General features: G+C 48.1%; 1 protein-coding gene across 1 annotated transcript; it reads right to left on the minus strand.

Moving 5' to 3' along the window:
- On the minus strand, positions 1-26,332 carry LOC132836312 (mammalian ependymin-related protein 1-like). The gene is made up of 7 exons (XM_060855722.1): positions 26,178-26,332; positions 23,589-23,696; positions 17,630-17,664; positions 12,491-12,628; positions 10,770-10,953; positions 6,282-6,369; positions 1-150 (listed from the first exon to the last, which is right to left on the minus strand). Exons 2-7 carry the CDS (start codon positions 23,656-23,658, stop codon positions 84-86), a joined length of 582 nt encoding a protein of 193 aa, XP_060711705.1. The 5' UTR covers positions 23,659-23,696; positions 26,178-26,332; the 3' UTR covers positions 1-83.

Below are 26,332 nucleotides of genomic sequence, written 5' to 3' on the forward strand. Positions count from 1 at the left end.
CATGGTACAATCGTTCTTTATTAAAGTAAATCAGATAGTTCCACTAGTTCGCCAGGAAAATATTCTCAGAGATTAATTTGTATTCAAGCACACTCTGAAGGAGGATTAAACACGCTTGGATCACGGATTGTTTTAACCAAGTTGAAAGATCTAGGAATTAAACACAGAAGAAGTAAAGGCTACTTCATAAATATCCAAAAAGCACTTCACATAATTATTCACAAAATGAGAAAATGCAGCAACCATTCAGATCGGAAAAAAGACAGCTCTCTAATTACTTTCCAGTTAGATCTTTTATGCTTTCCTTGTGTTTAGAGCTCCCACCTTCCTTGCTGTTAACCTCTTTAAACAAAATTACCCTCAATGTTTCAGTGCAATGGACTTCAACTGCATTTATCTCGTGTCCTAGAGTTAAACATAATTCCCAAACTAAAAGATACAGGTTGAAACTGGAATATCTGCACCACGAAATACATGCTGATAACAAGGTGGTTGTCATAGTCTTACCAGGTCCATAGGGATTGCTCTCTTATTAGAGAGAAGCAAGTGGTGGTGATTTAACCTGAGGGCCACCAAACGTCAGGTGAGGGAAGAGGATAGCCCTTCATGGTAACAGGAATTGAACCCATGCTATTGCGCTCACCCTGCTCTGCAAACCAATGTCTCCAGCCAACTGAGCTAAACCAATTCCCTAACAAGCTAGCAATGAGCATTAACATGACAAAGGTTTCACTAGCAAGCGTGTTGAGACAGGGACAAAGTAATGGAGGTGGAAATAGGTAAACTTAATGAAGACATATTTCAAATAAGCTGCCTGATAAATTAGCAACAGTAGAGTCAACAGAATTAATGGTGTCATCAGAGAACATGTGACAATTTATGCCTTCCGTAATGAAATCATACAATCCCCAAAGTCAGAAAAGGCCAAGTGGCCCATCGATTCTGCACCAACTCTCTAAGACGCATTTCAGCTGAACCCATCTCTGTAACCCTGCATCTACCATGGCTAATGACATGGGCTACATATTACAGGCAATTTAGCACGGCCTATCCACTCTAACCTGCACATCCCTGGACATTATGAGGCAATTTAGCACGGCCAATCCACCCTAACCTGCACATCCCAGGACATGATGGGATAATTCAACACAGCCAATCCACCCTAACCTGCACATCCCTGGGCACGATGGGATAATTCAACACGGCCAATCCACCCTAACCTGCACATCCCTGGGCACAATGGGATAATTCAATGCGGCCAATCTACCCGAACCTGTACATGTTTGGATTGTGGGAGAAAACCAGAGCACCCAGAGGAAATCCCACACAGATATAAGGAGAAAATTAAAACTCTACATAGAAAGTCGCAAACCCAGGTCCCTGGTGCTGTGAGGCAGCATTGCTAACTACTAAGTCACTGTGCCACTATGGGGTAACTTAACACAGCCAATCCATCCCAACCAGCACATCCCACAACACTATGGGACAATTTAGCACGGCCAATCCACCCTAACCTGCACATCCCTGGGCACTATGGGACAATTTAGCACGGCCAATCGACCCTAACCTGCTCATCCCTGGGCACTGCAGGACAAGTTAGCATGGCCAATCCACCCTAACCTACACATCCCTGAACACTATGGGACAATTTACCCAATTGAACAGGGGTAGCCATCTTGAATTGTAGCATTCAGAGCACACTCAATTCTAAGAGTTTCCAGGAGCTAGCATTCAATCCTATACAGCACCAGGGCAGGGCAAGGTTTATAGGAGATTACCCAGGACGGTGCGGATGTCATTAAGGAGCAGTTCCAAGCTTACCGCACTTGGGAGAGTCGATGAGTATTGGAGACACAAAAGTTGACATCACGTTAGGCAGGGTTGTTGTTAGAGGCACTGCTGAAAGGGCAACTGAACTGCACTGAGTTTGTATACTGGGGAACCCACTGAGAAATCCACGAATAGTTGATGGTAGAGGTTTGAGGCAACGAATTGTTGGAGTTAGGGCTCAGGAAACGTCTTGGGAGCTGTGCAGCTCAGAAGAAGCCAATGTGACTTCACTCGTAGTTCAGTGAAGCTGTGCTAACAGTGAAGGGAATCCACGTGCAGGATTAATGCAAGTGAGCAAGGTTAGAGCTCAGAAAAAAAAATACAAGTGCAGTTCTCGCTCAGTGAAAAGCTGGAGCTGTACCAGATAGACAGTATAGTTTCTGGAGTCCAGATGAGTAGAGACAGAGGAAAGGACGCTGGTTGGCCACAATGGGGGTAATTGACGGGGTGACTCATCAGAGGGAATTACGAGTCCAGGTTGGCCAATGTTAAGAATTGTGATGCCATTGTGAAGATTAATAAGATTGATGACCCACTATGTCATTAATGTCTGCAGGGGTGTGGATTGGATGAGGGGCATGGAGAGGCTAGATAGCCTAGGTCTTTTTCCCCAGGGTAGGGGAGTCCAAATCTAGAGGGCATAAGTTTAAGGTGAGAGGGGAAGGGTATAAAAGGGACCTAAGGGGCAACTTTTTCACGCAGGGGAGTGGCACGTGTATGGAATGAGCTGCTGGAGGAAGTGGTGGGGGCTGGTACAATGACAACATTTAAAAGGCATCTGGATGGGTATATGAATAGGAAGAGTTTAGAGGGATATGGGCCAAATACTGGCAAATGGAACAAGATTAATTTAGGATATCTGGACGAGTTGGACCAAAGGGTCTGTATTTCTGTGCTGTACAACACTATGAATGACAGTGGAAAGATGCTAGAGGAATGGTGAACTGTGTGAAAGACACTAGATAGCTAAGGAAGAATGGCGAGGGGAAATTTCCCTTTGGTCACATTCACACATAGCAGTCATGAAAATGGAGCTGGTGTAAGAGGTCAGAAATTGGTGCAGTGTCGAAGGATCTTGGGGTTAGGATTGAGATTTCGGCTGGAGGAGGTTACAGAGATAGGGTGCGGGTGCTGTGAGGAGGGAAGGGGTAACGGGGAAGAGGAGGCTCTTTGAAGGAAAGGTTAAGAAGATGAAAACTGGGACAGGGGAAGTAAGCAAACAGAGGAGGTGATGGATGAACATGTAAGGTGGGACACGGGGCAGCAGAAATTTACAGTAATCTCACGTTTATGGAGGCTGATTGGTCAGGGATGTGCTGGGGTAGTCAGACCTAACGTTGGCAGATGGGCTGAGGCGAAGGCCAAGACTGGTCAATGTTGCAGACATGGAATGAGTGTCCAGCGGAAGTGGTGGACATGAGCACGGTTTCAATGTTTAAAAGACACTTCGAGAAGGAGGTGAATAGGAAAGGAGAGATCTGGGCCAGGAGTAGGCAGGTGTGACTAATTTAGCTCAGAATTATGTTCGGCATGAACTGGTTGGACCGAAGGGTCTGTTTCCATGCTGTATGAGACTGTATGTTACAGAGAGTGGAGTTTTGGATAAGCCCAGGCTGAGAGAAGGGAGAGAGATCAACCAGATGGAATCTCCCGAAGGCTAGGGTTCAGTGAAGTCGGAAGCTGAAAAATTGAACCCATTGGCTTCTAACCGTAAAGCCTCGATAAGTGGGAAATGAAGAGGAATCTTGGGCCAAGGGGTGGATCACCAGCAACGAATTCCTGAATGTCCTCTGCATAATTGAGAAGACCCCAGCCAAGGATGAAGGAGGGATGGCTCGCTTCTCCCTCTGGTGAGTACAAGTTGTGTTTTTAAAGATGCATATTTGTTCAGGGTCTGAGTGGTGCACCCTCAGTGTACAATGATGTACCCTCCACATGACACGGGAATCTCTGGAGCACGGGTCATCATTACCACGTGACCAGGGAAGATCCCCCGAGGGCCAGGAATTGATGTGTGTGCTCCCTCTGGTGACCCAAGTGGGTCATCACCACAACACATACTTGAAAATCACACAACACACAACACCATGCCTCCATTCTGAGCGAGAGGTTTAGACAGTGGATTTGGATCGGGTCAGGCCTGGAGGGCCGAATGGCCTGTTCCTGGGCTGTAAATTTTCTTTGTTCTTAACACCAGGTTATGGTCCAACAGGTTTATTTGGGAGCACTAGCTTCCAAATACAGTAAACCCGTCAGACTATAACCTGACGTTGTGTGACTTTTAACTTTATACACCCCAGTCCAACACCGGCATCTCCAAATCATCACAACACATACAGTACTCCAGCGCATACTGTGAGGGAGTGGGGAGGACTTTTGCCCTAAGCCAGAAAGTTGCAGGTTGACGTCCCTTGGAGACAAACATAGCGTCGAGACAGCACGATTTTGTCACAGGTAGGTCACCCCTGACAATCTGTTCAAATTCTTTGAGTGGTGGCACAGTGGTTAGCACTGCTGCCTCACAGAGCCAGGGGCCTGGGTTTGATTCTACCCTCAGGCAACCATCTGTGTGGAGTTTGCACAGTCTCCCCGTGTCTGCATGGGATTTCCTCCAGGTGCTCCGGTTTCCTCCCACTGTCCAAAGACACGCAGGTTAGGGAGGATTGGCCATGCTAAATTCCCAATAGTGCCCATGGATGTGTACGTTAAGTGGATTAGCCATGGGGAATGCAGTGTTTAAGGGAGTGGTCCAGATGGGATGCTCTTCAGAGGGTCGATGTGGACTTGATGGGCCAAATGGCCTGCTTCCACACTGTACGGAATCTTTGATCTAAGTACCATGGAGCGTTTGAGTTGGAAGGAGGGATTGAATATACTGCAACCTTTTTCTATGGAGCGTCGAGGCTGAGAGGTGATCATTTAGAGGTTTATAAAATCATGAGGGGCGTGGATAGAGTAAACAGTTAAGGTCTTCACCCCCAGGGTAGGGGAGTCCAAACCCAGAGGGCATAGATTTAAGGTGAGAGGAGAAAGATGTCAAAGGGACCTAAGGGGGAGTGTTGTCACAATGAGGCTGGTGCGTGTATGGAATGAGCTGCCAATGGAGTTGGGTCCAATTACACATTTAAAAGGCATCAGGATGGGCACGTGAATAGGAAGGGTTTAGAGGGATATGGGCCAAATGCTGGCAAATGGGACTAGATCAGATTAGGATATCTGATCGGTGAGGACAGGTTGGACCGAAGGGTCTGTTTCCGTGCTGTACAGTTCTATGATGCTGTAAGCAAGTTAGACAAAGGAGAGACGATGGTGTGTTCTATTTGGATTTCCAGATGGTCTTTGACAAGGAGCTGCCTGGTTGTCTGCTAAATAACATCCCAGGATGTTCAGGGCAAGGTACTGGCCTGGATAGAGGATTGAGCTGAAAATGTGTTGCTGGAAAAGCGCAGCAGGTCAGGCAGCATCCAAGGAGCAGGAGATTCGACGTTTCGGGCATAAGCCCTTCTTCAGGAAACGTTGAATCTCCTGCTCCTTGGATGCTGCCTGACCTGCTGCGCTTTTCCAGCAACACATTTTCAGCTCTGATCTCCAGCATCTGCAGACCTCACTTTCTCCTGGATAGAGGATCAGCTGACCGGCAGATAGCAGACAGTGGGGATAATGGGGTCTTTCTCTGGATGGCGGCCAGTGACTAGTGGAGCTCCGTAGGCATCAATGCTATCCTCTATATACAGGTAGTGTTAAGGACGTGGGGAGCTTAGAGACAGGCAGTAGGCAAAGAAGTAGCAAATGGAATACAATGTGGGAAAGTGAGTCATGCACTTTAGTAAGAAAAATAGAGGCATGGGGAAAGGCTTCTGAAATTTGAAGCACAAGGGACTTAGGAGTCCGAGTTCAGGATTCTCTAAAGGTTAATATGCAGATTCTGTTGGCAGTCAGGAAGGCAAATGCAATGTTAGCATTCATTTCAAGAGGGCTAGAATACAAGAGCAGGGATGTCTTTTATTTACGCACGCAAAGTCACCTTTTATTTACACACGCAAAGTCACCTTTTATTTACACACGCAAAGTCCTTGGCACTGGTCTGGTTTCCTCAGAGCCAGCTCTCAGAGTGAGCAGAACCTCTGACACGCCTGTTTATATCTGTCAGCCAGGGCTCCATGATTGGATCTGATTAACTCACATTCTCTGAGGTCCACCTGGCTGACCTCATTACAATCACTACAAATACCACTCATCATCCCAATGGATGAACCAATCTGTCCCACTGCTGCAGGAGGAGGGAAACGGGCTCAGTTACAAAAGCATGACCAATTGACCTGTCACCCCAACAACCTTTCTACCTCGAACCTAGGGAGTGCTGGACATAGGCAGAGCAAACACCGGAGCGGGTGAGGGTGCTGGGTGCAGGTACAAAAGGCAAAAGGTAGAGAATGCATTGACCAACTCACGTTGCGAAGACCCAGCTCTTGTCTTTGCTGAAGCAGACCTCTGACAGAGGGAGACAATTGGATTCCGTGAAAGACAGGAAGCAATATTCTGAAAAATAAACCATAAGGTGGTCATTTCAACGAGGGACCCGCAGCAGAAATGATATCGTCTTCTGATTGTCGGTTCTGCTAACACGCAGTAGTTCTGTAATCGTGCAACCCCGTGTTATCAGAATAGCAGCACCATTTAATCTAATGGGGCTGGAATCGTGTTATGACCAATACACGCTTTAAAAGATCGTGCTTTCGGAACAGTGTCCCTGACTCATCAATCATGTTAGAGTGAATTTGTATTAATGAAACGCGCACTACAGCAGAAGGAGTAAAGTAATACACTGTGAGCTGGTCAAAAATCAGACTGAGGAACTCTGAAAATGTCATCACGCTGTCTTTGGTTTGGCATAGAACAAGACTCCAATCGTCACCAATGCCCGATCGAACTGGAAGGCAATGATTATCCTGTCCCCATCTCGTTAGATCACCTTCACAACCTCCCGCTACGAAAAATCACGTTCGTGACTGTTCCTCACATTCTCTCAAGCTTTCTGTCCAACTCCCCCTACCTAGCCTCACAAGTGGAGGAAGTCGGAGCAGGGATTGGCCATTCGTGCCTTCGAACCTGCTCAATCATTCGATAAGGTTGTGGCATAACTGGTTTTCAACCTCAATGCTACTTACCTGTCCACCATCGCTTGGTGTGTATACCCTCCTAGTTCCAGGCTGGACTTAGTGATCACTCTCTTTGGCTGGATGACTACATTGAAGGGGGGATCTCTGGCATTGACCCAGCTCCAGAGCTTAGAGCTGGGATACTGAAGCCAAGATTGGCAGGGACACTCGGACACAGAAGAGGTGGCAGTCGACTGGTTGATGGGAAATGACTTTTGGGAATCTTTGAGTAGACAACCAGGAGGTGAGAATGTCACTGGACTAGTAATTCAGAAAAAAACAGGTTAATGCTCGAAGGGTCATGGGTTCAAGTCACACCATAAATTCAATTCCTTGAGAAATCTGGGATGGAAAGCTGGTCTCAGCCAGAGTGATCATGAAACTATCACTGATTGTTGTGAACTCCCATCACTTCAGCGAAGGAATTCGGTTCCTCACAGATTAGTTACAGCAGGCACCTCAAGGGACTGGAGCAGCATCACCGATGCACAAGATCTCGCGTATCCACTGGGAAGACAGACGCGCCAACACCAGCGTCCCGACTAAGCCAATGCCCTCAGCATCGAGGCACTGAACCCCCCCCCCCTCCCCTCCCCACCTTGATTGGCAGCGATGGGGCTGGGCACGTCGTCCGCATGCCCGACACAACACTCCCCAAGCAGGTGCTCTCTCCCCAGCTCCGAAACGGCTCCAGGGTGGGACAGAGGAAGCGCTTCAGGGATACCCTCAAAGGCCTCACCGGGGAAGTGCAGCATTCCCACAGACACTGGCCCAAAATGGGGGAGCAGCATCCGGGAAGGGGTCGGGCTCCTCCGAGACTTTCCGTCAGGGAGAAAGCAGAAGCCGGGCAGAAACAGCATAAGGGGTGCACACTGCCATGCCAAGGAAAGCAAATCTTAGCAGGACTTACACACTGAATGGTAAGGTCCTAGGGAGTGTTACTGAACAAAAGGGACCTTGGAGTGCAGGTTCATAGCTCCTTGAAAGTGGAGTCGCAGGTAGATAGGATTGTGAAGAAGGCATTTGGTATGTTTTCCTTTATTGGTCAGAGTATTGAGTACAGGAGTTGGGAGGTCATGTTGCGGCTGTACAGGACATTGGTTAGGCCACTGTTGGAATATTGCGTGCAATTCTGGTCTCCCTGCTATAGGAAGGATGTTCTGAAACCTGAGTGGGAAAGGAGACACTGTGCCCTTCCTTACCAGGGCATCCAGAAACGGTGCCGATTGGATTTCTCAATGACCTGGAGGCCTTGAAGCCTGGTAATGGGTTTCTATACCACACAGGTGATCAGGAAAGAATAACTGTCGTAACTGAAGTCATAACTGAAAAACAGCAAAAGTGAGGACTGCAGATGCTGGAGATTAGAGTCAAGAGAGTGGTGCTGGAAAAGCACAGACGGTCAGGTAACATCCGAGGAGCAGGAAAATCAAAGTTTCTAGCAAAAGCCTTTCATCAGGAATGAGGCCGGGAGCCTCAGGGATGGAGAGATAAATGGGAGGGCGGTGGTGTGGGGGGGAGATAGCTGAGAGTGCAATGGGTGGATGGAGGTGGGGTAAAGGTGATAGGTCAGAGGGGAAGTGTGGGGGCAAGGGGAAATGAGGGAAAGTTAAAGTGTTCAGCCACGGTGCAGTGAGGTTAATCAGGTCCAGATCCTTCAGAAGGGAAGCTCGTAAGTTCTTCTGTCCACCAAGAATGGTAAAGGCTTCACCAATCTATAATCATTGGGCGCAGTCTCGGAATAGAGGGGCGCATGAGATGAGGAGGAATTTCTTACCTCAGAGGGTTGTGAGTCTTTGGAACTCCTCGCCTCGGAGACATATGGGGTCATTGGCTGTATTTAAGACTGAGATAGATAGGTTCTTATCAATCGGAGAATCGAGGGAAAGGGCAGGAAAGTGGCTGTGAGGGGCGTCGGATCAGCCACGATTCCATGGAATAGCGGACCAGGCTTTATGGGCCAAATGGCCTACTCCTGTTCCTTATGGTCTTAAAAAGGGACCCCCTCCCGTCCCCAAGTTATCCAGAGTATGACTCTGTGGTGCAAGGATAACAATTTCTCTCTCTCAATGTTGGCAAACAAAATAACTCGTCATTCTCATTTACATAATCGGAACTGAGGTAGGGAGGATCGAGAGCGTTAAACTCCTCGGGGAGACGATAACCGGCAACCTGTCCAGGACTTTCCATGTAGATACAACAGTCAGGAGCACACAACGACGCTTCTTCCTCAGGCAGCTCAGGAAATTCGACATTTTCCACAAGGACCCTCACCAACATCGACAGATGCACCACAGAAAGCATACTCTCTGGTTGCGGAATGATCTGGAACACAAATGCTATGCCCAGGACCATAAGACGCTATAGGAAGTCATGGGCACAGCCCAGACCATCACGGAAGTGAACCCCCCCGCCCATGGACTCCATTTACACTTCTCGTTGCTGTGAAAAGGCTGCCGACACCACTGAAGACCCCTCCCACCCCGGCAATGCTCTCCTACAACCTCACCCATCAGGCAGAAGGTACAGAAGCTTGAACACACGCACCAGGAGGTTCAAGAACAGCTTCGTCCCTGCCGTAAAAGACTGATGAATGGACTGTCTAACTTCAAATAATGCAGATCTTTCTAATGTTGATCCATCTTTGCACACCTCCCATGCAGTGGAACCTGTCTGCCTTGTTCTGTCTAAGCACCCTATTATCTGTGGGTTGCGCTTCGGCGGGTCGGTGTGGACTTGCTGGGCTGAAGGGCCTGTTTCCACACTGTAAGTAATCTAATCTAATCTAATCTGTATGTCCTTGATTGCTATGATCTACCTGTTCTGCTCACAAAACAAACTTTGCGCTGTACTTTTGTACATGTGACTACAATAAATCAAATCAAAGAGATCTCCCAGTCTGCTGTGCTCTGCCTGGGACAGTGACACATATCCACGTATCTGGGACTGTAAATCGAGTTCTTTCTTTCCTTCTTATTCTTATGCTGGACTTCTATTTATTTTTCTTTCCATTTGGACCAAATACAGAGGAACCTCAATTATCCAACGAGCATGGTCAGGGAGAATTGTGTTTGGTTAATCGAATGCTGGATAATCGATGCTGGATAACATAGGTAGCCATGCATTAGGACCGAGCAATCTTGTTCGTATGATCCAAAGTTCCGTCAATTGAATACCGGATAATCGAGATTCCTCTGTATCTGTACCTATGTATCTAAGATGGCACCATAAGTGGGAACATTGGGGGCGGCACGGTGGCTCAGTGGTTAGCGCTGCTGCCTCACAGCACCAGGGTCCTAGGTTCGATTCCAGCATAAGGCAACTGTCTGTGTGGAGTTTACACATTCTCCCCGTGTCTGCGTGGGCTTCCTCCAAAGATGTGCAGGCCAGGTGAATTGCCCTTAGTGTTAGGTGCATTAGTCAGAGGGAAATGGGCCTGGGCGGGTTACTCTTCGGAGGGTCGGTGTGGACTGGTTGGGCCGAAGGGCCTGTTTCCACAGTATAGGGAATCTAATTACTCCAAACCTTTCACTGCACTCATTCAAGTGACAATAAAATTGTTCAATTCAATGTTTGCAAAGGAAAATACAGGGTTCCCACTCCTATGTTAAAACTCATTTGGAGTGTGGTGGTAGTGGCTCGTCATCGTGAGGCCAATATCGACCTGACACGCAATGGTTTCCAAAGTGGCACACCCCTGCCAGGCCATGATGATGTGCCTGAGAGTGAACAGCACCCACGAGGCGCAGGCAGGAGGTGGGGGTCTACCTTTACACTTACCACTGTCACCAGTACTAAGCATCCAGACATTGGTCAGAACACCCTCCTGTGGTTCAGAGGAGCCACCAAAATAGACCTGAGAGAGGAAGGTGGCATTAGAGGGAACTGCGATGCGATGGAATGGAGTATGGAGAGCAGACTTCACACAGGTCTTGTTCTGAGGGTAGAACTGGTACCGCATGGACTGCAAGCAGAGAAAAACGAGAGAGACCAGTTACACAAGGGAACATCACTTTGCAAACCTGGATGTGCAGAGCAGGAGACCCAGGCATGAAGCTCGGTGTGCCTCATGGAAAATACTCCGTTCATTGAACTCAAAATCTCACACATGCATTTGTCGCGAGAGTGCTAATTCACTCGGCGCACCTTGATTGACGATTTGCCAAGCATTTTCGACTTCAGAAACCACGATAGAACACAGCATCTAGTGGAATTCCATTGGTGCTCATGGCTACATTTCAGAACAACAATGACACGGGGGGCTGTAGGATCGCTTGTAGAGTTGTTCACAGAGACTTTAAACAAAATGTAGATGGAATGGGATTAGAAAGTGGGTCATCATTGGGCCTATGCTGTATCTGCCCTGGGAAGTGTTTGATGGGACAGTGTCGAAGGAGCTTTACTTGCAGTCCAGAAGAGCAGAAGGAGGTTTACTCTGTATCTAACCGCGTGCTGTCCCTGTCCCAGTCCCAGGTGTATTTACTGGGGACAGTGTAGAGGGAGCTTTACTCTGTATCTAACCCTGTGCTGTCCCTGTCCTGGGGAGTGTTTGATGGGGGACAGTGTAGAGGAAGCTTCACCCTGTATCTAACCACGTGCTGTCCCTGTCCTGAAAGCTTTTGATGGGGACAGTGTAGAGAGAGCTTTACTCTGTATCTAACCCATGCTGTCCCTGTCCTGGGAGTATTTGATGGGGACAATGTAGAGGGAGCTTTACTCTGTATCTAACCCCCCTGCTATCCCTGTCGTGGGAGTGTTTGTTGGGGGCACTGTAGAGAGAGCTTTACTCTGCATCTAACTCCCTGCTATCCCTGTACCGGGAGTGTTTGATAGGGGACAGTGTAGAGAGAACTTTACTCTGTATCTAACCCCATGCTGTCACTGTCCTGGGGAGTGTTTGATGGGGGACAGTGTAGAGGGAGCTTTACTCTGTATCTAACCCCGTGCTGACCCTGTCTTGGGGAGTGTTTGATGGAGGGGACAGTGTAGAGATAGCTTTACTCTGTATCTAACCCCGTGCTGCCCCTGTCCTGGGGAGTGTTTGATGGGGGGGACAGTGTAGAGGTAGCTTTACTCTGTATCTAACCTCGTGCTGTCCCTGTCCTGGGCAGTGTTTGATGGGGGACAGTGTAGAGGAAGCTTTATTCTGTATCTAACCCCATGCTGTCCCTGTCCTGGGGAGTGTTTGATGGGGACAGTGTAGAGGGAGCTTTACTCTGTATCTAACCCCGTGCTGTCCCTGTCCTGGGCAGTGTTTGGTGTGGACGGTTTTACATATTTCTACCCTGGAGTGGGGAGCTTGTTGTTTGAGTCACTAGTGGCAATCATTCCGGTACTTATTTCCCTCAGCGTGGTACAAAGTTGAAGAAGGCCTTCCTTTTCTGGTGCGCGATTGACAAAATTCCAGAGGCGGTCACTTTGATGGGTCAAGATTTGGGAGACAGGGGGTTTTTGTGCTTTCCAAGTTGAATTTCAGGCTCTCACAAGCCCAATGAACCCACCTGCTGGAATAGCATGATGTCCATCACAGCTTCCTTTTTGCCAGATGTATCCCACAGGCTTCTGTACAGATATATCCTCTTTTGAACAGCATCATAGGAAAATGTTTCCTCTTCTCCAAAGGTTCTCTTCAGGTCACCCTTTGAGAAAAGATTGACAAAGATGATACCATGACTGAGAGGTTATACATGGAACACAGAGCAGGAACAGACTGTGTGCCCTATAATATTGTGCCGAACATGACACCAAATTCAACTAATCCCTTCTGCCTACCATTGGTCCATATCCCTCCATTCCTTGCATATTCATATGCTTATCTGAAAGCACCTTGTACGTCCCAGTCATATCTCCCTCTACCACCACCCCCCAGCACCCCGTTCCACATTCCTACCACTCGCAGTATAAAAACGTACTCCTCACATCTCCTTTGAACTTTCCCCATCTCACCAAGGTCTCCCATCTTGAGCCAAGAGTTGAAAGCTTTCAGGGGAAAGACTTGAGTCTCTGCTGTTGACAGTGATAGCCAAATGGAAGGCACTTCCCCTACTCTAACAGTAGCTGTCACTCTCTGCAACAGTGTAAAGAAAGGACACCCAAAAGTACAGAAATTGAAACCAACAAGTCTCAGTTAATTTGGCATGTCCATAAAGGCTATTACCAATTTTCATTGATGCACCATCGAAAGCATCCTCTCCAGATGCATCACAGCTTGGTACGGCAGCTGCTCTACCCAGAACTGTAAGAAACTATTGGTTGTGAACACAGCCCAGGACATAACATAAGCCAACCTTGACTCCATCTAGACTTCCCACTGCCTCGGGAAGGCAGCCGACATCATCAGAGACCCCTCCCACCCCGGTTATAATCTCTCCCAGGCTCTTCCATCAGGCAGGAGGGACAAAAGTTTAAACACACGGACCGACAGATTCAAGAACAGCTTCTTCTCTGCTGTTATCAGACTCCTGAACAGACCTTGTCAAATTTCAAATCCCATGTTGATCTCATGTCCACCTTCTCTGCAACTGTAACATTGTATTCCCCGCTCTGTTCTATCACCCTGATGTAAGGTATGATCTGCTTGTACTGCATGCAAAACAAAACTTGTCATTGTCCCTAGGTACATGTGACAATAATAAATCACATTTAAAAAAATGGGGTTTAAGCAAATTTGGCACATATGGTCTCTGCAAAACGCAAGCAATATGCAGACTTGATTAGGCTACAACACAATGGTGCTAATGAAGTCCTCTGTACTCAAGCGCGTACTAATCGACAAAAATAAGACATAATAGGGACAGAGACAAAGGCTGTGTTTGCATTTTTATCCTTCCCTGGTAGAGAATAGAGGAAGGAATCCAAATAATCAAAGATTACCCCCCCAGAATGGAACACCAAAGTGATCTCCGATGATTATTGATTGTACTCTGATTGGAGGGCTCAACAGGATTATCTGGAAGTCTGTCTGAAAGGTCTATAACCCTGGATTTAGCCTCAGAAAAGCAGTAGAAGCATCACCCACAGAGAGGCTACACCCAAGGTGGAGGGACTCTGCCTAGGAAGATTCACTTCTGCAGGAGAAGACAGAGAGAGACTACTGAACCTCGCGAGGTTTCACCAGCCCATCCCATGTTCGAGTGTACACAGGAAGTGTACCTGGGGAGTCTCAGGAAAATAAAGAGAATACTATAGTTAAATATTGTTCATTTTTACTCTTTGTACAATAAAAGTTGTGACTGTTTTACCAGTTTTCTGCCTTGTGACTTGTTTATTGTCCTCCATACCTCAAGATACCTGGGTAAATGCGTTTAAGTGATCTATTGGTCAAGGTGTTCGGCCATGTGTGCTTTTGCCACAGGCTACAGTAGTTTGTCCCACAGAGCCCTTCACCCGCCTCTGACACTCTCCCTCCACCCAGACCGCTCCCTCCGACACCTGCCCCGTTCATCGAGAACTGTCATCGTGAGACTGATTGCCCCAATTTCTCTTCCCACTCACCCATTCCAATCCATCTTCCCGTGAACTGACTGCACGCCGTGCTCTCAGATCCAACCCTGACTTTGTCATCAAACCTGTTGTCAAGGGTGGGGCACTGGTCCACTCCTCTTTCACTCCCAACAAGGCCTCCCATAGCCCCCATGGCACCTTCTCTTGCAACTTCAGATTTATCTCCTCCCTCCTCAGTATCCAAGGTCTCAAACATACCCTTCCAGGTGAAGCAGTGCTTTACCTGCATTTCTCACAATCGAGTATACTGCGTTTGCTGCTCACAAAGTGGTGTCCGCTACATTGGGGAAACAAAGCAAAGACGAGGTGACCGCGTTGCAGAACACCCACGTTCTGCCCACAAAAAAGTCCTTGAGCTTCCAGCTGCCTGCCACTTCAACACACTATTGCATTCCCTGGCCAATCCCTCTGTCTTGGGCTTGCTGCCGTGCTCCAGTCAGCTCAGTGTAAGCTGGAAAAACAACATCTCATTCTCCACTAGGTTCCACCAGCAGCCTCCTGGACTCAATTTTGGGTTCATCAGTTTTAGGGTTTACTCCAACCCCCACACACCAGGCCTTGTCATCACATGGTCTGCTATTACACACAACCCAGTGCCACTCACTAATAGCCCCATTCATTCTGCCAGACTGACTTTAACCACTCCTTTGTCTGTTTGAGGTACACCTTACCTCCCCACCCCAGCATCTCCTGTATAAATATCGAGCTTTTCCTAACTCCCAACAGTTCTGAGGAAGGGTGACTCTATCTTCAATCTCCCAGAGTTTCAGTGCGTGGCGAGAAGGTTCATTGTTGACTCTTACCAGCAGGTCACAGCAGTTACGGTGGTTAAAATGGAGTTGAAATGCCCATCAGCCATGATTGAATGGCGGAGTGGACTCGATGGGCCGAATGGTCTTACTTCCACTCCTATGTCTTATGGTCTTAAATAGCGACCTCTAAAGGATCTGTGTTGTTCGGCTGAAATGAGTTTTTTAATGATTTCTCAAAACAATCGCAATCCATACACGAACCATCTTTATTTGTGAAGCAGATGCCTCTCAGGTCCCTTTTAAATCTTTCCTCTCTCACCTTACACCTTTGCCTTCTGGTTTTGGACTCCCCTATCCTGGGCAAAGGACCTTGGCTATTCACCTTACTAACCCTAACTAGTCCCATTTGCCTGCTCCTGGCCCATATCCCTCCAAACCCCTTCCTATTCATATACCTGTCCAAATGTCTTTTAAACGTTGCAATTGTCATCCTTCAACCTCCTACGCTCCGGAGAAAAAAGTCCCAGCCTTTCCTACAACTCAAACCCTCCAGTCCCAGGATCACCCTTGTAAATCTTTTCTGCATCCTTTCCAATTTAATAATATCCTTCCCATTGGAGGGAGACCAGAACTGCATGCAGTCCTCCAAATGTGGCCTCATCAACATTCTGTACAGCTGCAATGTGACATCCCAAATCCTATACTCAATGCTCTGACCAATGAAGGCAAGCGTGCTAAATGACATCCACCTGCCTACCTGTGACACCACTTTCAGGAAACAATGTACCTGCACGCCAAGGTCTCTCTGTTTGACAACACTCCCCAAGACCCTACCACTAACTGTAAGTCCTTCACTGGTTTGTCTTACCAAAATGTAACACCTCGCATTTAACTAAATTAAACTCCATCTGCAACTCCTCGGCCCTAGCTGATCAAGATCCTGTTGTAATCTTTGATAATCTTCACTGTCCACTATACCACCAATTTTGGTGATATCCACAAATGTACTAACCATGTTTCCTATATTCTCCTCCAAATTGTTTATACGTGGTTATATAAGTGAATACTGCTGGTCACAAGCCTTCAGGCTGAACATCAACCCTCTACCTCCACCCTCTATCTCCTACCGGCAAGCCAATTTTGTATCCAATGTGATCTAACTTTACTGACCATTCTACCCTGCGGAACCTTGTCGAAGGCCTGACCAAAGTCCATGTAGACCATGTCTACCGCTCAACCCTCATCTATCGTCTTCAAAAAACTCAATCCAGTTTGTGAGACATGATTTCCCACACACAAAGCCACGCTGACTACCCCAAACCGTTCCTGCCTTTCCAAAATCATGCAAGTCCTACCAGAAGCCCCTCCAATAACTTACCCACCACTGACATCAGACTCAATGGTCTGTAGTTCCCTGGCTTTTTCTTGCAGCCTTTCTTAAATAAAGGCACCACATTAGCCACCCTCCAGTCTTCCGGCACCTTACCCGTGGCTGTAGGAAATAAAAATACCTGTGCTCGGGGGGGAGGGGGGGGGGTTGCAATTTCTTCTCTACCTTCCCACAATGTCCTAGGATACACTTGATCAGCTCCCAGGGATTTATCTCCCTTTATGCATTTTAAGACCTCCAGCACGCCCTCTTCTGCAACATGGACTGTCTTCAAGAAATCACTGTCTGTATTTTATTTCCCTGAATTCACTAGCTTCCATGTCTCCCTCCACAGTAAATACTGACGCAAAATATGCATTTAGTAACTCATCCATCTCTTGCGGTTCCACACACACAGCCATGCTGATCTTTAAGGGAGGGCCCTATTCTCTCCCTTGTTGTTCTTTTACCTTTAATGTATTTGTAGAATCTCAATGGATTCTCCTTAACCTTACCTGCTAAATCTATCTCATATTCCCTTTTGCTGTCCTGATGTCCTGCTTAAGTATGCCCCTACTCTGTCTATACTCCTTTAGAGTTCACTTGGTCCTAGCTGTCATATACCTCCTTCATGTTCTTGACCAGAACATCAATATCTCTAGTCATCTAGTGTTCCCTACACCTGCCCTTCACACCAATAGGAACATACAGTCTCTGAACTCTTGTTACCTCACTTTTGAAAGCTTCCCACTTGCTTATCGTCCCTTAACCTGGGAACAGCCTCCCCCAATCGACATTTGAATGTTCCTGTCTAATAGCCTTATTCCAATTTTGAACTTTTACTTGTGGACCAGGCTTATCCTATTCCATAACGATTTTAAGATTATGGTCACAGGTCCCAACGTGCTCCCCCATTGACATCGAAGTCACTTGCCCTGCCTTATTTTGCAACAGAAGGTCAGGTTTTGCTCTGTCTTTATTGGTACATCATAAGGCTCTGCGATATTGATACTCACGATATATCTCTGACCTTCCAGGAGATCTGGGGAAGCTGTAAGAGACAAAATGGAGAGAAGAAGGAAACATGTGTTTATCAGAAGGACCATGGCATACACTCATACTCTCCAGAAATTCCAGAACACAGCCTGACAGGTCTATACCAGAGTTTATGTCCTACACAAGCCTCTCTCCATTCTAATGACCTCTGTTCTCTCTCCTACTCTACACCCCCTACCCTTTCTTCACTTTTCTCTCATGTGCATCGATGTGACCCACACCATGTGGCCAGAAAATGTTGACCCCCCATCCCGCTTAGTCATTCATGATCATCTTGAGGGGCAGCACAGTGTTTATCACTGCTATCTCTCAGCACCAGGGACCCGGGTTCGATTCCACCCTCGGGCGACTGTCTGGAGTTTGCATGTTCTCCCCGTGTCTGCGTGGGGTTTCCTCCAGGTGCTCCAGTTTCCTCCCACAGTCCAAACGTGTGCAGGTTAGGGTGGATTGGCCGTGCTAAATTGTCCCATAGTGTCCAGGGATGTGCAGGTTAGGGTGGATTGGCCGTGCTAAATTGTCCCATAGTGTCCAGGGATGTGCAGGTTAGGGTGGATTGGCCGTGCTAAATTACCCCATAGTGCCCAGGGATGTGCAGGTTAGGGTGGATTGGCTGTGCTAAACTGTCCCATAGTGCCCAGGGATGTGCAGGTTAGGGTGGATTGGCTGTGCTAAACTGTCCCATAGTGTCCAGGGATGTGCAGGTTAGGGTGGATTGGCCGTGCTAAATTGTCCCATAGTGTCCAGGGATGTGCAGGTTAGGGTGGATTGGCTGTGTTAAACTGTCCCATAGTGTCCAGGGATGTGCAGGTTAGGGTAGATTGTCCGTGCTAAATTGTCCCATAGTGTCCAGGGATGTGCAGGTTAGGGTGGATTGGCCGTGCTAAATTGTCCCATAGTGCTCAGGGATGCGCAGGGTAGGTGGGTTAGCCATGGGAAATGTGATGGGGATCAGATGGGATGCTGTGCAACAGATTGGTGTGGACTCAATGGGCCGAATGGCCTGCTTCCAGAGTGCAAGGGTTCTATGCTATTCGGTGGAGAAAGTGAGGACTGCAGATGCTGGAGATCAGAGCTGAAAATGTGTTGCTGGAAAAGCGCAGCAGGTCAGGCAGCATCCAAGGAGCAGGAGAGTCGACGTTTCGGGCATGAGCCCTTCTTCAGGAAATTCCTGAAGATTCAGCTGAGACTCCTGAAGAAGGGCTCATGCCCGAAACGTCAATTCTCCTGCTCCTTGGATGCTGCCTGACCTGCTGCGCTGTTCCAGCAACACATTTTCAGTTCTATTCTATTCGTTTTATTCTCAGAACTCTGGCCCAATACCTGTGAATCATTTCCGTGCTCTCAGTAACAAATGACGTGGTCTGGGAACTATGTGAATAATTTCTAAATGTAGAAGCAAAGGAGGCTCCACATTCGTTTAATATGATTTTATTGTCTTTACACTCGACTCCTCCAGAGATGAGCTCCAAAATTCCGTGTTTTCACATTCAAGGGATCTGGGCATTGCTGCCAAAGTCGGAATTTGTCGGTCTTCCCTAATTGCCTCCAGACTGAGCGGGCTGTGAGGTGACTTCAGAAGGGCCGTGAAGAGTTGATTACATTGCTTGTCGTCTGGAGTCACATGTAGGCCAGACCCAGCCAAAGGGCGCAGATGTTCTTCATGTGGGTCGTGTGGGGGGGGGGGGGGGGGGGGGGGTTGGGGGGTGTGGTGAGTGGGGTTGGCGTCAGTCAGTCAGCTGAGATTCTGTGATAGTTGATAATAGTCTCATGGTCCACATTTCTGAGACTGACCTTACAAGTTCTGGATGGGGTGGCTCAGTGGCTAGCACCGCTGCCTCCCAGTGCCAGGGACCTAGGTTTGATTCCACCATCAGGGTGACTGTTTGTGTGGAGTTTGCACCCCATGTTTACGTGGGTTTCCTTCCCCCTCTCCACTGCAACCCCCCAAGTCCAAAGGTGTTTGGGTTAGGTGGATAGAACATCATAAATAGGAGCAAGAGTAGGCCATTAGGCCTGTTGAGCCTGCTCCATCATCCAATAAGATCATGACTGAACTTCTCGTAGACCCTGCTCCACTTACCCACCCGCTCACCATAACCCTTAATTCCTTTACTGTTCAAAGTCTATCTTTCCTTAAAAACATTCAACGAGGTAGCCTCAATGACTTCACTGAGCAGGGAATTCCACAGGTTTTGGGGAATTCCACAGGTTCACATCCCTTTAGGCAAAGAAGATCCTCCTCAGCTCAGTCAGAAATTTGCTCACCCTTATTTTGAGGGTGTGCTCCCTAGTTCCGGTTTCACCCACTAGTGGAAACAACCTCCCTGCTTCTATCATGTCTATTTTCTTCGTAATTTTATCTGTTTCTACAAGAGCCCCCTCATTTTTCTAAATTCCAATGTGTATAATCCCAGTCTACTCAACCTGTCCTCATAAGCTCACCCTCTCATCTCTGGAATCAACTGGTAAATTGCCCTGTAGTCATGGAATCCCTGCAATGGAAGCAGGCCATTCAGCCCATCAAGTCCACACTGTCCCTCTGAAGGGACATAATCCATGCATTTCTCATGACTAATCCACCCTAACCTGCACATCCCTGGGCTCTACGGGACAATTTAGCACGGCCAATCCACCCTAACCTGCACGTCCCTGGATACTATGGAACAATTTAGCACGGCCAATCCACCCTAACCTGCACATCCCTGGACACTATGGGACAATTTAGCACGGCCAATCCACCCTAACCTGCACATCCCTGGGCACTATGGGACAATTTAGCACGGCCAATCCACCCTAACCTGCACATCCCTGGGCAATATGGAACAATTTAGCACGGCCAATCCACCCTAATCTTTGGACTGTAGGAGGAAACCTGAGCACCCAGAGGAAACCTCACGCAGACACAGGGAGAATGTGCAAACTCCACACAGACGGTCACACGAGGTTGGAATTGAACCTGGGTCCCTGGTGCTGTGAGGCAGTAGTGTTGCTCATAGTGTGAAGGGATGTGTAGATTAGCCACGATATAAAAAAAATGTGGGGTTACAGGGATTGGATCTGTTGGGTTGCTCTTCAGAGGGATGGTGTGGACTAGATGGGCTGAATGGTCTGCTTTCATACTATGATTCATGAACTGAATTTAAACTTTCGCCCTTTAGCATGCTGGGAACTGAATCCATGGGCCTCTGAACGACCAGTCCAGAGACAATACTGTGATGTTACTGCCCGCCCATTGTCCGCTCAATTCATGCACATTCCCTTTCTCCCTGTTATCTACCTCCCAACCTGAGGGAATGGGAGAGGAAAAGATGCATCAGGTGGATGAGGAGCAGTTTAGAACAGCCCTAGAGCTTGTGGCTGGTCATACACCTACAATACTCCCACTGCCAAGTGCTGCTAATGTGTACTTCTGAAGACGGTGACATGAGTTGGGGGTTGGGTCTGGCTTGTATGTATTGCCAACAAACAGATAATATTTTGGTTCATTCATCATCTTGTTTATTTCCATCACACGGGAAGGGTCAGAAAGCAATACTCCAAAGTCTTTTTCTCCCCCTTTTGAACGGGGGCTGCAGTATTGCCTTTAGGATCCTTTTAAGACCTGGCCCCCAGGCAAAGTTCGAGTAGGTGGATGAAAGTAGCTAAAGTGGGCATGGGAATTGAATTAGCTTCATTATCACAAGGAGAAAGTGAGGTCTGCAGATGCTGGAGATCAGAGCTGAAAATGTGTTGCTGGAAAAGCGCAGCAGGTCAGGCAGCATCCAAGGAACAGGAGATTCGACGTTTCGGGCATAAGCCCTTCATCAGGAATCTGGATGAATCCTGAAGAAGGCCTTATGCCCGAAATGTCGAATTTCCTGTTCCTTGGATGCTGCCTGACCTGCTGCGCTTTTCCAGCAACACATTTTCAGCTTCATTATCACAAGTACTCACATGAGTACGGTGAAACGTTTACAAGTTGCCACTTACAGAGCCATCTGAAGTACAAAAGGTACCCAAAGTTACAGATTCTTAAGTACAAATTCAAAGTAATCAATCTGAAAAATAAAGAAATAACCAGTTCAGAATAACAGGAACAAGGAAATGGATGGTCCTAAATACACTGTCCATCTTAACGTGACACAGGCAGGGTCCTTTGGTAAGAGTAAACATAGAATCCGTCCAGTGTGGGAACACACCCATCCTGCCCACATCAACTCTTCGAAAGGGCAACCCACCCAGACCAAGCCCATCCCTGTAATTCCCAGGCTAACCGACTGAGCCCGCACACAATTTAGCACGGCCAATCCACCCTAACCTGCACATCCCTGGACACTATGGGACAATTTAGCATGGCCAATCCACCCTAACCTGCACATCCCTGGACACTGTGGGACAATTTAGCATGGTCAATCCACCCTAACCTGCACATCCCTGGGCACTATGGGGTAATTTAGCACGGCCAAGCCACCCTAACCTGCACATCGCTGGACACTATGGGACAATTTAGCATGGCCAACCCACCCTAACCTGCACATCCCTGGTCACTATGGGACAATTTAGCACGGCCAATCCACCCTAACCTGCACATCCCCGGGCACTATTGGACAATTTAGCATGGCCAATCCAACCTAACCTGCACATCCCTGGGCACTATGGGACAATTTAACATGGCCAATCCACCCTAACCTGCACATCCCTGGACACTATGGGACAATTCAGCACGGCCAATCCACCCTAACCTGCACATCCCTGGGCACTATGGTTAATTAAGCATGGCCAATCCACCCTAACCTGCACATCCCTGGGCATCATGGGACAATTTAGCACGGCCAAACCACCCTAACCTGCACATCCCTGGGCACTATGGGACAATTTAGCATGGCCAATCCACCCTAACCTGCACATCCCTGGACACTATGGGACAATTCAGCATGGCCAATCCACCCTAACCCACACATCCCTGGGCACTATGGGACAATTCAGCACGGTCAATTCACCCTAACCTGCATATCCCTGGGCACTATGGTTAATTAAGCATGGCCAATCCACCCTAACCTGCACATCCCTGGGCATCATGGGACAATTTAGCACGGCCAAACCACCCTAACCTGCACATCCCTGGGCACTATGGGACAATTTAGCATGGCCAACCCACCCTAACCTGCACATCCCTGGGCACTATGGGACAATTTAGCACGGCCAATCCACCCTAACCTGCATATCCCTGGACTGTGGGAGGAAGCCGGAGCACCCAGAGAAAACCCCATGTAGACACATGGGGAGAACGTGCAAACCTCTCAGTGGCCAATTACCCAATGGTGGAGTCGAACCAGCAGCAACTGAGCCACATTGTCATGCCACATGCTGATTTATGTCCAGGGTTTGGGGGATTGAACTGGGCCTTTTGAAGGAAAGATAGCATTTCAGGCCCAGTGACCCTTCCTCAGAACGTAAACCGTTAACCCCGATTTCCCTCCAGTGACGCTTCCAGACCTGCTGAGCTGTTCCTGCAATTTCTGTTTTTGTACCTAAACTAAACTAGTCCCACCAATATCTCTCCAAACCCTTTCCTATACATGTCCTTATCAAAATGTCTTTTAAATGTTGTAACTGCACCTGCAACCACCACTTCCTGTCAGAAGTGCATTCCACACACGAACCACCCTCTGTGTAAAACAAATTCCCCCTCGTGTCATTTTTAAATCTCTCTCCTCTCACCTTAAAATTACGTCCTCTAGTCTTGACACTGTCCTTATGAGGGAAAAGACACCTGCCATTCATTTTATCTATGCCCCTCAGGATTTTATAGACCTCTATAAGGTCGCCTCTAAACCTCCCAGTGAAAACATTCTGGCTTAACTGCCTTTCTTTAGAACTCAAATCTTCCATACCCTCTCCCCTTGGGTTCTGACAGGGTGAGGTGTAAGGTGTACTCACTACAAGGTTTCGGTGCACTTCCTAAAGCGCCCAGGAAGAACAAGGAGCAGATGAACAGCACGGCCGCCATCTTCCCACTCTCACCACTCGGTGTCGGAATTTCAAATCCTGCGGAGACACAGAGAAACGCAAAACCAGGGTGTCTTTACTTTTTTTTTTAAATCATCTTTTGGAGATTGACTCCTGGTGAATCCCTGCTCCCACACCGTCCCCTTGGCTCTGGAGACAGAGGCTCAGGCACTGAGAAAGCCAGCTCAGGGTTCGGCAGTCTGCCCTGGATTGGGGCGTTCTCGCGCTCGTGACAGGAGCCAGAACGGGCCTCGGTAAGACCCGGGACAGAGACGGGGAGAGCGGGGCAGAGTTGATTGGCCTTCCCCCACCCCCCCACCACCTCAGCTGGAAGGATCAAGCACCCGGAGTCGAATAGCTGGCTGTTGCGGCTCCCCGCACCGTGGATGCGCGAGGCCCTGCTGGAAGGAGTCAGTAGCTGCAGAAGAGGGAGTGCAGGTGTGGGGTAAATTAATGGGGGAGCCAAGTCCCCACAGGAGCTAAACCACAGCAATATATTCTACAACACTGGGTGGATGAGTCAATGATCAGTACTTATACCATGAGGCCCAATCACCAAAGTGACCACAGCCTCACATAGTGACACTTACTCCATGACCCTGCCTGCCTTTAGACATGGCACTGGGGCTGCCCCATCAGTAAAACACTGAGGGACCATCAGCACTGCCCCCTTTCTAACCAGGATCCAAAACCAAGGTTACATCAAATGGCTCAAGCAGCTCGATATTAAAGACTCTGTGTGGGAATTATTTGAACAAGGGATTGGAATTGATTTGGCGCCTTCAGCCACCATCGTCCTGAAGGGAAAAATTCTGCCCGAGGCAGTGCCCATACCTTCAGTGGGCGGTGCTGCTATTTCAGCCAATGGCTCAGATAGGGCCTTGGGTTGGATTGTCAGAGATCAGGTCCCACAGGGGGATTTCCAACATCTCAACCCAACGCTTACCTGTTGCCAGCTGCTGGAAAGCTCTGAGAAGATCACACAACAACAACAAAGACATTTGTATGGTACCTTTCTCACAGAGGAGCGTGACAAGGACATTGTCAGAAGCAAATTACAGGGTCACAGAGCTGTACAGCACAGAAATGGACCATGTGGTCTAATTTGTCATACCGAGCAGATATCCAAAGTTAAACTAGTCCCATCTACCAGCATTTGGCCCATATCCCTCTAAACCCTTCCTATTCTTGTACAAATACAGATTCCTTTTAAATGTTGTCATTGTACCAGCCTCCACCACTTTCTCCGGCAGCTAATTCCATACACGCACCACCCTCTGTGTGAAAATGTTGCTCCCTAAGTCCCTTTTAAATCTTTCCCCTTTCACCTTAAACCTATGCTATCTAGTTACGAACTCTCCAACCCTAGGAAAAATATCTTGGCTATTTACCCTATCCATGCCCATCATGACTTTATAAACCTCAAAAAGGTCACCCCTCAGCCTCCGACCCTCCAGGGAAAACAGCCCCAGCCTGTTCGGCCTCTCCCTACACCTCAAACCCTCCAACCCTTGGCAACATCCTTGTAAATCTTTTCTGAACCCTTTCAAGTTTCACAACATCCTTTTTATAGTGGGGAGAGTGAACTGAATGCAGTATTCCAAAAGTGGTCTAACCAATGTCCTGTACAGCTGCAACATGACCTCTGAACTCCCATGCACTGACCAATAAAGGCAAGTGTACCAAACACCTTCTTCACCAACCTGCCCACCTGTGACTCCACTTTCAGGGGAACTATGAAGCTACACCCCAAGGTCTTTGTTTGGTGGTGAACTCCAGCTCTTTAATGAGAGTTTACCGATGTCAGCTACAGCGACAGAGGGAGGTTACACATTGGCTGCACTGAGCCCGCACCCTCCTTGGTTCCTCCCCTGCCTTGGTCCATCCTTTTTGCTAAGACGACTGCTCCGATGGTCTATGGCCCAGCCACCCCATGGCCTGCAGCTCCTTCCAAACTCCACTGCCTTGTATTGTCAGCCAATCTCCTTTCTCACTGACCGACGTGGTCTGCCCAACTCACAGCTCTTTTAAATTCTCCCCTTCATTTTCAAGTTCCCCACTCCCCACCCCGTTACCTTGCCTCTTCCCCATCTGTGCATCCTTCCCCCCAGCTTCACAATTCCCCAAACCCTTTACGTTCCTCCAGTTCCTTTTTCCCACATTCCTCAATTCTCAGCCCCGAAGTTCAGGAACCCTCTCTTTAAAACCCTCACTGCTCCTCACACCTGGCCGTTGGGCCTGGCTTTAGCTCACCTCCCTCCTCACCTGGACAGGAGTCACATTTTGTGAACACTCCTCCGAAACACTTTGGGACGTTTCTCCCCAACCGAAGGCAAGTTACTGTTGGCTGTGGAAAAAGCCCAGCCCCTCCCGGAGCTCAGGTTAAAGCCCTTCAAATAAAACTCTGCTGAACTAATCCAGCTTGGCAGTAATCCTGACAATCGCCCCACACTGACTGAAGTGAACAATCTGCACAATATGGAAACTTTATCCAGGGCTGCCATACACCCCCACACTCACTCGTCAATCGAACAGCTCCGATGTTGTCACACTCCTGAAGATCAACTTCAAACTATTACTCTTTATACTTCCTCATCACGGGATAAACATCAGGTGACACCGCGGTTACATAATTCAACACAAAGGCAACCAATGATTATTCTCAAAGCAGAGCA

The sequence above is a fragment of the Hemiscyllium ocellatum genome, chromosome 46 (assembly GCF_020745735.1).
Source record: "Hemiscyllium ocellatum isolate sHemOce1 chromosome 46, sHemOce1.pat.X.cur, whole genome shotgun sequence".
NCBI lineage: Eukaryota > Metazoa > Chordata > Chondrichthyes > Orectolobiformes > Hemiscylliidae > Hemiscyllium > Hemiscyllium ocellatum.

Bases quoted from the DNA above. Each gene is read 5' to 3' on its own strand.
- LOC132836312 (XM_060855722.1), bottom strand. From the start codon at position 23,658: ATGGCGGCCGTGCTGTTCATCTGCTCCTTGTTCTTCCTGGGCGCTTTA. The intron at 12,629-17,629 runs GTGAGTATCAAT...CTTTTCTCAAAG, and splicing joins TGGAAGGTCAGAGATATATC to GGTGACCTGAAGAGAACCTT. The intron at 10,954-12,490 runs GTGGGTTCATTG...CTCTGCTTGCAG, and splicing joins ACATCATGCTATTCCAGCAG to TCCATGCGGTACCAGTTCTA.